This window comes from Coenobita brevimanus, chromosome 43 (assembly GCF_032717465.1).
Source record: "Coenobita brevimanus isolate Jiangsu-jjx chromosome 43, ASM3271746v2, whole genome shotgun sequence".
In the NCBI taxonomy this organism is placed as follows: domain Eukaryota; kingdom Metazoa; phylum Arthropoda; class Malacostraca; order Decapoda; family Coenobitidae; genus Coenobita; species Coenobita brevimanus.
Window position 1 is genome coordinate 3,556,286 of NC_136996.1, and position 14,166 is coordinate 3,570,451.

A 14,166-nucleotide genomic window follows, 5' to 3' on the forward strand; every position below is an offset into this window, starting at 1 on the left:
ACAACCCCCTGCTCCCCTGCTCTTCGTCTTTACCTCCACATACCTATATACTCCTACTTCCATACCCCTCATTCCCTCCCCATTCATTGCTACCTCCCCTACTCCTCTGTTCATCCTCCCATGCCTCTACACCCCTGCTACTACATCCTTCACCCTCCGACTCCCCACCATCCCTGCTGTTCTTTTTTCTCCCCCTTCTTACGTCTCTACATCTCTGCTGCTGTTCCCCTCATCCCCTCTTTCGTGCCCTTCTGCTCATCCTCTCTTTGCCGCTACATCCTACTGCCCTTCCCTCGCCCCTCCCCTTCCGTCCCCTACACCCATTGATGGATCAGCCTTCCGCCGGGTTTTTTGTGAGGGTCTTTGTTTGTCCTGGAGTAAGACAATGATGGGAGGGACGCTGATGGAACAAGGTACGGACAGAGGTACAGAGATGAACCATTCTGAGGAGGCAATGGGAGAATGTGTGGAGAGAAACCACAAAAGAAAAGTCACATTCCGGTAGTCACAGAAGAAAATACAGAAGGATAAATTACAACGACGAGTTTTAGCAGAGTGTGCAGAGAAACCATAAAGAAAATCACATAGAGCCGCAGAACAGGATACAGATGCAAGAGTCAGTAAAGATGAGAACCTAAAGAGACTGGCAAGAGTATGGAGAGAACCACGAGAAAAATTAAAAAGCCACAGAGCAGAATACAAGGGGACGAGTGATACCGGAGGAGAGAGTGGTAAAGTGCACAGAAAGCAAAAAATAAAGAGACAGAGGGAGAGGAGGGTACAGAATTAACAATAGCGAAAAGCAGAGACTAATGTGGGTCACAAAGGGAAGCGAGTAAGAACACAGAACGCCATAGAAAAGAAGGATAAAAGGAAAGGCCACAGAACAGCCGTTGTGGGTGTGCCATAGAAGTGGGTACATTGAAGAACCACACACTCGAGTCACATAGAAGTAAAAGAACAGGACGTGGCAAAGAGGGAACTGGAATACATTGTAAAGAAGAGCATAAAGAAAGAAGAAGAAAGAATACTACAGATAAGCTATGGAAACTACGAAGAGAACTAAAACACTATTTTAAAGAAGGTAAAAGTAGAAATGGTAAACAGTATACTAGAAAACTTTTATAATGAAAGGCAGAAAGAAGAAAAAGGATAGAAAAAAAATGTAGAAAAGAAACAAGTGGCAAAGAGAAAACTAGAACACTCTTGTAAAGAAGTGAGAAAAAAGTAAAAGACTAGAAAAAAAAAGAGAGCCATAAAAAAAGGGAGGAAAACGAGAAGTAAAGGAATAGAGAGAAAAAAAAACTATAAAAGGGGGAAGGAGAGGAGCCAAAGCCGGCCTGAGAAGCGTGAGGAAATTGTCTATAGAAGAGTGATGAGGGTGGGAGTAGCGGGATGGGAACCTGTCTGCTCCACGTCACTCAAGATGGATGGCTGACTCAAGGAATAATGGGAAGCGCAGGACTCTTATGGGGTATTAAATTAGCACGGCGTTGTGTGTGTGTGTGTGTGTGTGCGAGACAGACAGACAGATAGGCAGAGTGTACATTCATTTGTATACCATAACGTTACACCTCAAGCAAGTATACAGTAGAGCTTTTATGAATTATTGATGTGACTAGCGTACGCATAGTGTAAAGTTGATATCATTTAGTTATTCTTGTAATACAAATGAGACTAACTTTCAACCAGTAGCTAGCTTCACTAACTCAGCGGTGAAATATATGCCCAGATGCAACCAAAATTCTTTCCAAAATTCAAGTCTGCAGTTTACGTCTCAGAAAATTCTTACACGTAGCTCTGATAAAATTTTCGTTAATATCGTAATCCCTAAAAATAATAATACTTATATTTTTTTTCTGTGGTCGGGATATTTTTTTCACCAGTGGATTAATTTTTTCTCTTCATTTCCCATTCACTTGCCAACACCTCGCATCCCCTTATCAGAAATCGTCTCCCTGCGTATCTCTGTGCCTTGGTACGAGGATCCTCACTCCTTTCCTCACTGATTCTCCTCTTCCTTTCCTCAGTCCTGATTCTAATAAATGTTCACTTCCCCCCACCCCCTCTCTCTCTCTCTCTCTCTCTCTCTCTCTCTCTCTCTCCGTGAGCCACGACGCTGTTCCTCCTTTCCTCTCGCACATTTACTCTTATCTTTTCCTCTCCGTTCCTTCTCTATTTCTCTTCTTTATCACCCTGGAGGAGAGGTTTTCCCGACATCAGGACTTATTTATCGTGGCCTGCGCCCTCTGAACCCAGCCAAGCGCGGAGGAACCAAGGTGCGGGGCTCCTAAGTTTTCTTGCGTTCGTGAAGCCGGATTTTACTTTTGAAAACAAAGTTGTAAATTGCGGTTTTGCCCACAACTCCAGTTACTTATTGGCTTAAAGTTCGCCGCTGGTTTATTAAAGAGGCTTCATAATTTTGTCTCTCAGTTTCCATATAATTTGCAAAGAAAACAAGATTGTAAATTGTGGTTTTGTTCGTAACTGTAGATACTCATTGGCCCAGAATTCACTCCTGGTTTATTAAAATCTCCCAGTTTCCACGTGATTTGATCAGATAGCCTGCATTGATCGCCTCTTTATCCGCTTAATCTAAAATAGAAAACGGAAGTGGTACACGATTTAACTTTTATATTATTTTATAGTGATCTCGTCCAGTGTAAAGCCTTTCCTACAGACCACCAGCGAACTGTGAGGAAGCCAGGATCAGTTCAGACCTAACTGTAGTTCTTTCACGTTAACTTGGCTCAAATTTTCGTCTTTTTATAGCTTATTTCACGTAGGTCATTGGCAGGAAAAGACAGTATTGCGGCACTACACAAACTCCATTACATCTCTTCGTGACTAGCACCATATTCTAGTGTTAACCTCTTGCTGCAACTCTGCATTTGAGATGGAGCGACTAGAATTTTAGACCGAGTTAGAGTAAAACGAGTATAATATCAACGCCGCCTCTGAAATTATTCGAAGCGTTTCCTTGTCACCCAGCAGACATCAACACTTTCCACTCTAATTGTTTTAAAAGTTTTCCTCTAATTCTATTTCTTTGCTTTTACTAATCATCTCTCCGGAGTCTTTTGTATCCGCCATAACATATAAAACAAGAAAAGAAAATACCCACTGGTATTGACTGGAGTACGTGCTAATCTGTCAGTATGTTCATTAAACTTATGTTCGTTGATTCTTGGATTTATGATAACAATTTCCACAGTATATTTTTCCTCTGAGAGACGGTACAAACATTCCCAGTAGGAAGTGTCAGGCAGCCACATACAGCACAAAGGAGGCAACAACTGTATCATTATAATCTTGAGTCTTAAGAACCTGGCGCTGGTAAAAATATGCTATCCATGAGCTTACCCTTTCATTTTTATGGCTACACTTATGTATATTATGCGAACCAATACCTGGCGACTATATTCAGCAGAGAAAATCCTATTGATCAGAGACTTGCAGTATGGTACTGTCTTCAGCACGCCTAGTAATTTTATTTAGGCTAACATCAGGCCACCTTGTCCACTCAAGAACAGTCCTAAAGGTATAAAAACTGTCATCGCTCACTTCATTATCCACGGAGTCATATTCATTTCATGCTCACTCCACACTATTATAGAAAACCTGTTATACAATCCTGTGTATCATCGTAGAATATTGTACATTACTCTTCCTGTGTATCATTTAAGAATACACTACACAACTTACTGCCATAACTCTGTTGTATGTGAAGTATTGACGTGTGTGTGTCTTCCCGTTGTGCAGCACGCGGCGGGGCCCCAGCCAGCCCAGCGCGGGGAGCGGCGCCCCTCGGCTCCCGTCCTTCACTCCGGCACCAAGTTCCGTCACGGCCTCCTGCAGCTGATGATCCACACCATCGACCCTCTGCACGACGGTGAGTCCCGCCTCTCCCCTCCCTCCTGGCTGCTGCTGCTGGTGGTGATGCCGCCCTGCTGCTGCCGCTGCTGCCTCTTGTTGCGCCGCTGTCAGGGTCCTCGGCCTCCCTGACACTCCACCATCACAGGCCAGGGATAGGATAAGCAAGTCCGTCTGGGGTACAGTGGGGTTCAGAAGTTGTGTCACGCGGAGGTACAGTAGGGATGGAAAGTTGTGCCAGTTGTACAGTCTGGGTAAAAAGCTGTATCACCGGAGTCAGTGGTAACGGAGGTACGCAGCTTCGATCACCACTGACTCTCCAACATAGTTTTTGACACCTGCTGTACTTTCTCCAACATAGACTCCCCTGCACAACTTCTGACCCCGACTATGCATGAGGTGCTTTACACGCCAGCCCTCGTGCCTTAGCTTTGATCCAGGCTTAGCGTAATTCAGTTGGGGTTGTGTCCTGCAGGGATGTGTACACCTTAAGGCAATATATTGTTGGTTTATGGTTCAGGCAGCCTATTGAGTCCCAGTTACATAGCCGATTGGAGCACAGGATCCTCCCCTTCTTTGATAGTTTATTTTTAAGTTAATTTCCAGCACACAAATATTCGTCTTTTTTTTTCCCCAACGAAGTACCATTTTGTAAGTTAAGTCACACTGAACGAAGTCATACTTTTTCATACCAGCTGAATTTGAAACCTTTGTGCCAGTGGAATATTCGTGAAGGTGTATGTCAACGCAGCCAGCTTTATATTTACTAAGCATACACTCGTTCCTCTTCCGCTACTGAGAGGGGGCACTTTCCACCCTCCTCTGAGTATGAATGCTAGTCATAACATAGGGTCGTATTTTAAATGGCTTTAGAGATTGCGTAACACCTCTTCTTTAGTGATTTATCCTGCACAGTATCCCTCAGCACCGTCATGTATATTATTGGTGTAAAATGTGTCAGTGTTAAAACAATAGAAATAACATACAAGATAATGCTAAGGTGTGATGTACAAAATAAATCGCTAAGGAATCGGTGCTACGGAGCCATTTATACCAGAAACACACAGGCCTGGTACACTGTTATCCTTGTCTGTGACGCCTAAGGACACACACATAGTAACACAAGTCCTTCGCCACTTTCCTATACTCCTTTTACTCTGACTTGGCCTAAAATTAATTCCCTCCATCATGCATGCTGAGTCGTACACTACAGTAGAATATGCTGCTAGTCACGAAGAAGTGCTATGAAAAAGGATGTAGAGCCGTAGTATTGTCTTTTTCTGCCATTGAGCAACAAGAAATAAGATACAAGGGGATGGAAATTTGGGCCAAGTTAGTGTACAAAGAGTATGGTTTTATCTCCTTCAGCCCGAGGACGTGATTTTATTTGGTACTAACTGACATGAGACAACAGGGTGGTCCGTAAATAGCTCTGCACTGGAAACTCATCTGGTGGTATTGTGTTGCGAGGATGGCTCAGTCTGCTGGTGTGGGTGTGCGTGTGACAATGGGGAGTGTGAAATGAATAAATGATGCTAGATAGACATTGATAACATATGGCAGGGGGGAGTAGGAGAGGAATAATTGATTCTGGATAGACATTGACAACGTAAGGCAGGAGGGAGTAGGAGAGGAATAAATGATGCAGGATTGACACTGATAACGGTGACTGGACCGTACCCGTAACACGCGAGAAATCACTCAGCGGAATCGAAGAACAGTGTTATATATGGACTACCCTGTAATTTATTCATCTTATAGAGCACCCCCTCGTACTGTAAGCTCTGTATGATCCTCCACTTCGTAGTCTCTTAAATGCCAAAATGACGTCTGGAAAAAGTAACAATTGAATAAGGACGTCATCGTGCTGAAGAGGTTAGGTTTATGTTTTTATCAAGTTATGAGGTGCTGGAGAGGGACGCCTTCACGTGGTGGCACCGATATAACTGGATGTCGGAGATGCTTGTTTATATAAATGTCCCTCAACACCCTCCCTGTCACCCCCAGAAGGAGGATAGTGGTCTGCAGGAGAGAGAAAGTTCAGCCTGCAGTCCACTGGGTTCAGGTGAGCCTGGGGTTGCAGCTACCAAAACTACCAAGTTACGAAGAAATTACAACTTTTAAAAAAACTGTTCCGTAGTAGATTCAAAGCATCACATGTAATACTCGTAACTGTGTAAAGCAAATAATATAACGAGTTTCTCAGAACCTCGTATAGTCGGCTCTTTAAGTCGGATATCCGCCACTATTTTTTTTTTTTTCACACTCTCTGCTGGACTAATGTATTTTTTCGAAGCCTCGCTCTTGTATTTCCACTTGCATCCCGTCCTTCACAATCTCTCCAAGCCGCTTATGAGCTCAGCCCGTCTCTTTTTCTTCTCCCGTCGGCTACATTGCATTTCCAGTTTTATTTTTGGGAGGTTTGTGTTGTTGTAATTACATTTTGTTTCTCTCTGATGGTATACTTGTTTTACCGTCCTATTGCAATGACCAGCTTGCGATTATTCTGTGTCTGTTGTAACTTATTCCAGAATTTATTGTTTACCATTTTTTTAACAGTATTGATTTGAGTTTCCTATATCTGGGCCGTATTTATGTTACTCATCAGCCACTTATTGTCTTACGGCGCGATTATCTGGTGTTTATTTGTCGATCTGTTGTGGTGGTGGTGATGGTTTTCGTTACATTCGCGCGTGCAATTCGCTTGACTCCGTTTGTTTGTTGTTCTGCTCTGTCTTTCTGTCTCTCAGTTAGCAACATTGTGGAAGTGCAACAAATTTTTAATAATGATTGAGGACCACCAGTGCAAAAGTGATTAAATTTTTGTTGAATATATCCAAAATCAAGGTCACAGATCAAGGTCAAAGGTTAGGCCATTTGATCGACTACTTCCATCCTAAACAAGTAGGACGCGGGTATTGCACTGTCTGAATGCTCCTCCATCTTATATTGGTCCGTGTTTTCCCCTCGATTTTCTGTTCCCAGTTTAATAATGTTTTACGTAAGCTTCCTTCTTTATCGTTTTAAGATTCTTGTTGTGGTATTCTCTTCCAACTGACATATCTTTGTATTGAGCTTCTTTACTGTTTTTCCCCGTTTTAATCCGGTAATCCTGTTGTTTCCCTTTGTCTATCCTGTTGTGATGTGTTTCTCGTGTTGTGATCTGTTTCCTCTTTCTCCTACTGTAATACGTTTCTTCTGTTGTGGTGTTTCTCCTTTTGTGATTTGTTTCATGTTTCTGCCATTTTGATCTGTTCGCTAATTTCTCCAGTTATGTTTTTCTTGTGATTTGTTCCGTTTCCGCTTTAGTGATGTTTCTTTTTCCCCTGCCTTTATTTTTCTCCTTTTGTGCTTTGTTTCCCTGATTCTCCTGTGGTAATGGTTCTTCTGTAGCAATGGTTCTCCTGTTGTGATCTTATAACCGTGTCGTGTTTTGTTTCTACGCGAGGCCGAAGACGTAGATATGGTGAAGGAAACCGTCTGGCTGTGTACTTTAACCCACTGAGCACGGGAACTTATTTCACATTTAAGGCCTCCCATTTCCAGACGATTTTCTTTAGAACAGGAGAGGTTTTTCGAACTAGAGGGGTCAGATGGGAAAAAAAAAAAAAAAAAAAAAAAAAAGGAAAAAAAAAAATCTCTGGCAGCAGCAGGACCATACTAAAAAGGACTCCACTCAGATTCTACAAGTGAATGTCTGTGTATGTCAACAAAATATCTCACAAATATCTAACTCGATTTGGATAAAAATTGGCTCATGCATTGTGTGTTGGGGTGGTAAGAGGTGATTAAATTTTGGTGCAGATCGAACAGAGGTCAAAGTCACGGGTCGAGGTCAAAGTTCAGGGCGCGACGTTATCATGAATACCTTATCTCATTTGAATCACTCTTGTCTCATACGGAGGAGGTGATTAGGTTTGGGTGGAAATCAGTCAGAGGTTATGGCTGTGTAGTTTCTTCTCTCTTTCTCCTGTTGTTTTCCGTTTCTCTTATCAGTTTCTCCCGCCGCCTGTCTCTCTTCTGTTGTTCTGTGTTCTCTTTCTCCGATATGATCTCCTGTTACTTTCTGTTGCGTTCTTTCTCTTTGTCTATTCCGCCATCGAGTTCCTTTTTTTTTTTTCTGTTGCTTTCTGTTTCCCTTATCTGTTTCTTCTGTTGTGACCTGTATTTCATGTTGCCATCGGTTTCTCCTGCTGTGATCCAGTCCCTCACATGTTTCTTCTCTCTCTCTCTCTCTCTCTCTCTCTCTCCACGTGCGTCCTGTTTCCTGTTTCCTTAGTACTGATTTTTTTTTTGTCATTTTTCCTTGTTTTTCCTGTTGCATACTAACTGCCCTTCGTTTTCTCTTTTTTTGTTGTTGTGTTTTTCTGTGTCTTCTGTTGCTGTCTGTTTCCCGTTTCTCCTGTTGTAGAAACGTCTGGTACTTGTATATCATTTTCTTTCTCACTTCCCATATAATTCCATTTTTTATAGTTAGTTTCAATTCGTCTTTTTCTCGTTATTACTGTTACTCCTCCCCCCTCCCCTCAGCCTTTCTCTAACCCAGCATTTATAAACACTCTTAAACTTAAGTTGTGCATAAAATTGCTTTAGTCTACCTTTGTTTTCACACATAAAGTTGCCAAATACTTCACAGTCAAATATGGAGTGAATATTAAAGTAAGAAAGTATTAGAAACAAACTGATCCCTAATAATATCCAACATTTATGGAGACGTATTTTCACCATAAACGATTCATATAATCCTGTGTAAATACGAGCCTTAGCGACGTCCTTCCCTTCATATAAAGGTTTTCGTTAATCTCATGGCGCCTCTCCAAAAGACATTCTACTCCCCGCTGGATCTTCTCTTCACTCGACGGTCTCTGCCAGTCAGTATTTTCCTCCTCAACAAAGCTTTCTATCCACTCCAGACGTTTTCTCATACTGTATTCCTCCTCCTTTAGCACAGCCTTCTCTCCCCTCCTTTAACATGTCTCCGCAACAAAGCTTTCACTTCTTCAGTCAGTCTTCTTCCGCCATAACAAGTTTTCTCTCCTCCAGTCAGTGTTCTTCCTCAATAACATAGCTCTATCCACTCCTTGGGTCAGTAACCATCCTCTCCCAACAAAGCTTTCCTCTCCATTCGATGCTCTTATCCCAGCAGCAATTTTCCAGCTAATTTTTTCATTCACTAGCAGCAATAGCTCCTCAAACACATAACTAAAATAAATAACTAGGAAGATAAATAAATAAAGGGGTAAATACATAAACTGAAACAAAAATATATTCCAGCCCAGAACTAAAAAATAATAAATCTTCCTTCTTTAAGTGGTGCTCCCTCCCAGACAACACCTCCCTCCTCCCCCATTGTCCTCCGTCACTTAATACTTCCTCTCCTTTGTCCCCGCTTTTTCGTCTTAATATCATTTTCCTTTTTTCTGTGTCTCGGCTCCTTGCTTTATTGACACAGTTTGATCATCTGGCACATCTTTATCTGTTGGCACCTGTTGATTTATTGGCACTTAGTGATCTATTAACACTTGTTGAGCTACTGGCACTAATTCTATTGACACGTTTTATTGAACTTACTGATGGCACTTGTTGATTTGTTGGCATTTGTTAATCTAATGGCACTTGTGCGTTGATATATCGGTTTGAAGTTGTAGATCTGTCTGTTGGCACATGCTGATCTAACTATTGGCACTTGTTGATCTATGAGCACTTATTCTATTGTCATTTGTTGATCTTTTGGCTCTTGTGGGTTGATATGTCTGTTGGAAGTTCGAGATCAGTGGTGTGTTGGCCACTTTGATCTAGCTAGAGGCACTTGTCCTTTGGCACTTGTTTGTCTCTTGGCACTTGTTGATCTATGAACACTTGTTCATTTTCGTCTCTTGTTGATCTGCCAGCGCTTGTAGTTTGATGTGTTTGTTGGAAGTTCTAGATCTATTTGTAGGCACACGTTGATCTAGCTCCTGGCACTTATTTTTTGGCACTTGTTGATCTGTTGGGACTTGTGATCTATCGACACACTGATTTACCTTCTGGCATATGTTGGTCTAGCTGTTGGCACTTGTTGATCTGTCTCTTGGCACATGTTGACCTCGTTATTGGCACTTGTTGATCTATTGGCACTCTCTGATCTCTTGGCACTGTGTCAGAAGAGCCACGTCCCGTCCAGCACCGGCACTGTTTTACTCCTTCACTATGATTGCTTTGTTTTTTCATCTTCCTACCTCAAGATTAGTTTATTAAGCTTAAGGGAGGCTTTTCAGCTGAATGGGATAGATATAGTTTTCATTAAGCCCATCCTTACAGTATTTGCGCTAAGCTGAATAATATCGATGGATTTCTGAACGATCACTGCAGCTTTCATCTTCTTGGCATGGTTAAGATTCCTTGTTGAGAGTAGTAGTTCCGTAATTTCATATGCAGCTCATCCCCATGGTACCTACAGCTCAAAGCACCAATCTCTCATAAATTCTGTCACATCCGGAAAGGCGGCCCAAATACACAGTGTCCCTCAGTGTGTCAGTCACTCCCTCGCCGAGTCACTGTCCCGTTTTGAGGGTTGGGGTCCAAGCCTTATGGGGGGTGTTCAGGGGTGAGGTTATACACTTATACATATTGGTAGATATAGACAGATACATAGGTAGGTAGATAGATAGATATATATACCTACATACATGCACACACAAATACACAGTTCAAACACATACATATAAATGCATAATGGAGACAAACACGCACAGAAATGGACAGTACCAACATCCACAGAATTCACAATACATACACACACAGAAATGCACAATGTAAGAGTACTAGTCGACCGAGTACCTGAGTCGTCTCGGAAGTGATGTAAATGTCACACACACACACACACACACACACACACACACACACACACACACACACACACACGCGCGCAGATTGACTAGGAGAGTGTATGTGAGGTGGGGGGTGGGATGGGAAGAAGGAGGGCGCGGATGAGATGGAGGGATGGGATGGAGTGGCATATGAGGGGTGTTGGGATGTGATGGATGGATGGGGTGAAGTGGTATATGAGAAAGAGTGGTGTGAGTTTAAAAAAGGGCAGCGTGATGGCGGAGGAGAGGATGACATGGAGCCGATTTGTTTGTGCCCACCCTTCCGGGATTCTGGCGTTTGGCGAAAGAGAGAGAGAGAATAATCTAAGTAACTTGAGTGACACTGGTGCAATGAGGTTATGTATTTAACGTGACCTTTGGACGAATCCTACCATTATCTGGTCAAAGTTTCCATGTTGGTTACATAGGGAGTAACGTAAAATTATTATTATTTTTTTTTTCCAGTAATATTATTAGAGTTTACATATCATTCCGAAATTTTGTATGTAAGTTTTGGGGGCCAAGAAAATTCTAGTCAAGCCAGTTCAAGAGAGTCGGGCCATATCAAATACGTTAGTTTTCTTGCGAACAGCGCTGGTTCCCACGTTCCATCTTCCAGGGCGGACAACTTTACCTTGTATGATGCGTATCAAATTATAAAATTCTAAATAATTATTTATCTTCTAAATGTGTACGAAGTCGAGTAATCATAATGTTTTGTCTAGCAGTCTATCCAGTAAAATCTTTTGTACTTTTAATGTGACGTGAAAATGGAATGCCATCTCCCCCTGCCGTTGGTTTCATCCGGCAGGCGTTGTGAAGGCGTTTATTGCCCTCATCACGCCCTTGCCCCACACCCTTCCCCGCAAAACAACCCGCCAGCAATACCATACCATTAGATTTGTGCCGTAAAAGTAAATTTGCCGTAAAGACAGCAATCCTGGGAGCGGGTGACGCCTCTGAGGAACACTTTATGGCCAACTAAGCCTCGGGTCACGTCATATGCCAGGCTGTTATGTCCAGGGGAAGGTAACAGCTTGCCCTGTTGTCCCCTTCGCTGTTAATTTGAGAACACTCCTACAGGATCATATTCTGAGGAACACTTTAAGCACAAGGATTTTTTTTTTTCTGAGGAACACTATTCAGAGGAACCCATTAGTCTGAGAACAGTGTAATTTGAGGAATAGTATATTTTGAGGAACCCTGTTCTGATTAAAACTTTACTTTGAGCAATAGTTTATTCTGAGGAACACTTTATTCTGAGGAGCACTATTCCGAGGAACACTTAATTCTGAGGAAGACTTTATTCCAAGGAACATTTTATTCCAAAGAACACTTATATTCTGAGGAACATTTCCGAGGAACAATTTATTCCGAAGAAAACTTTATTCTGAGGAACACTATTCCGAGGAACACTTTATTCTGTGGTCACGTTATTCTGAGGAACACAATTCCAAGGAACACTTTATTCCGAGGAACACTATTCGGAAGAACACTTTATTCTGGAGAACGCTATTCTGAGGAACCCTTTATTCAGAGGAACACTTTATTCTGAGGAACACATTATTCTGTGGAACACTGTTTTTAGGAACACTTTATTCTGAGGAACACTTATTTGCCAGCTAGGCCTCGGGGTGACGTCATACATCTGGAGGGTGAAGGTAACAGCTTGGCCTGTGGTCCCTTTCGCCGTTAATTCCAGAAGCTTCATAGGGCTAAGTACTGAGGAACATTGTATTTTGAGGAACACAGGTTTGAGGTGCACTTTACTCCAGGGAACACTATTTTGAGGCACTAGGTGGGCGTACACTTTATTATGGGGAACAGTTTATTGCGAGAAACATTTCATTATGGAACACGTCTGAGAACACTTTATTTCAAGAAACGCTCTACTTTCACGATAACTTAATTCAGAGGAGCACTTTATTTGAGGAACAGTATAGATGAGCGCTTTATTCTGAGGAGCATTTTATTACCAGCTAAACCTCGGGATCTCGCCATCTGCCACACCATATTGGGAAGAGGGAGTGAAGGTGACAACTTGACCTGCACTTTACTTCACTCTTAATCCCAGAACACTTCAAGCCACTTATCTCGTCACTTAGGAAGGCTCCTTAGCACTTCTTCCTTACTAGCGTATTGCTGTAAATGGCACGTAAACATGCCTTTGTACTTTATTTATATATTACGTCGATATTACAAAAAGAGCTTACGGGAGAATAGTAAGGTGTAATCTGGAAAATAAATCGCTAAGGAAGAGGTCCAACGAAGCCTCCTATGCCACTCAAGGTACAGAGGCTTTCCCATACCTTTTCCTAAGCGATCTGTTTTGCACATTACCCCTTAACATTTCCTTACATGATACTTATGCCGTTTTCAATCGACATAGTTTATGAAAATGAGGTTAGCGTTTTTCATCCTCTCTGGACCCTACCTCATCCCAGCCTTAGGGAGGAAAAGAGAGATGATGATGATGATAATGATGATGAAAGGAAAAACGATAGGCATGATGATGGTGATGATGATGATAAAGACAGGAAAAACGGTTGGCATGATGATGATGACGTGTTCCATACAAAGATAAGCTGGTAAGGAAGAGGCATAAACAAGCCACCTAAGCAAACGAGACTAAGGTGGTTAAACACACTCACTTGCTGTTATGAGACACGGGTTCAGTTCTTGGACAGACCAGACTCTCTCACAAAGTTTTCCTTCCCCTTTGTCCCCATTCACCCAACATTACAACTGGGGACCTTGAAGTAGCACTAACAGTAGCCAGTCGTATTATTGTAGATACGGAATTAGCAGACATACAAATATACTCTCTGCCTTAATAACCTTCGTGCAGTTGATAGGCATTCAGTCTGAGTTTTCTTTTCTTTTGAGGAGCTGTTCCACGCGCGGCCTTTGCATGAGACCTATATAACCACTGGCTACAGCAAACCAGCATGCTGTAGTGAGCTCTTTTTGCACAGTTACCTTGTTGCCAGCACTCCTTTTTCACGCTTCCTATGCATTCTTCACAGGGTGGTCAGTATATTGTCCTCCCCAGTCTTGTGTGTGGTGGGGACATCTCAGTCTGATGGGGTGGGGAGCGACATTCATTTTACTGAATCAGGAAGTTGCTAATCACACATACAATTAGTGAACATAAATAGAAAATAATAAAAAGGATACTGTAAAGCTTGAAAAGATTTATGTGAGATAGAAAGTGATGCAGGATAGACACTGGCAACGCTGACTGAGCCTTCCCCACAAACACGCAGATACTGGGATGCGTAATATATTGACCACCTTATTTTTTGCACGAAGAAAAGCAGAGATCCTATGGGAGTGGGCTGGCGGTCGAACATGCCTACAGCTCCCTATAACTAACCAGTTTGGCGAGCACTAAAATCTCTACAGTAATCCTTTTAACGACAATCACTTATTCAGATGACGCCAT

General features: G+C 42.3%; 1 protein-coding gene across 3 annotated transcripts in view; it reads left to right on the top strand.

Annotated features, from left to right (window-relative positions):
* The window catches only part of LOC145397742 (sodium/potassium/calcium exchanger Nckx30C-like), a 256,908-nt gene that overhangs the window by 201,512 nt on the left and 41,230 nt on the right, over positions 1–14,166 (top strand). For all 3 annotated transcript variants that reach the window (XM_080270760.1, XM_080270762.1, XM_080270761.1), the window contains exon 3: positions 3,763–3,892. In XM_080270760.1, coding sequence (XP_080126886.1) covers positions 3,763–3,892 — 130 coding nt within the window. The remainder of the gene's footprint in view (positions 1–3,762; positions 3,893–14,166) is intronic.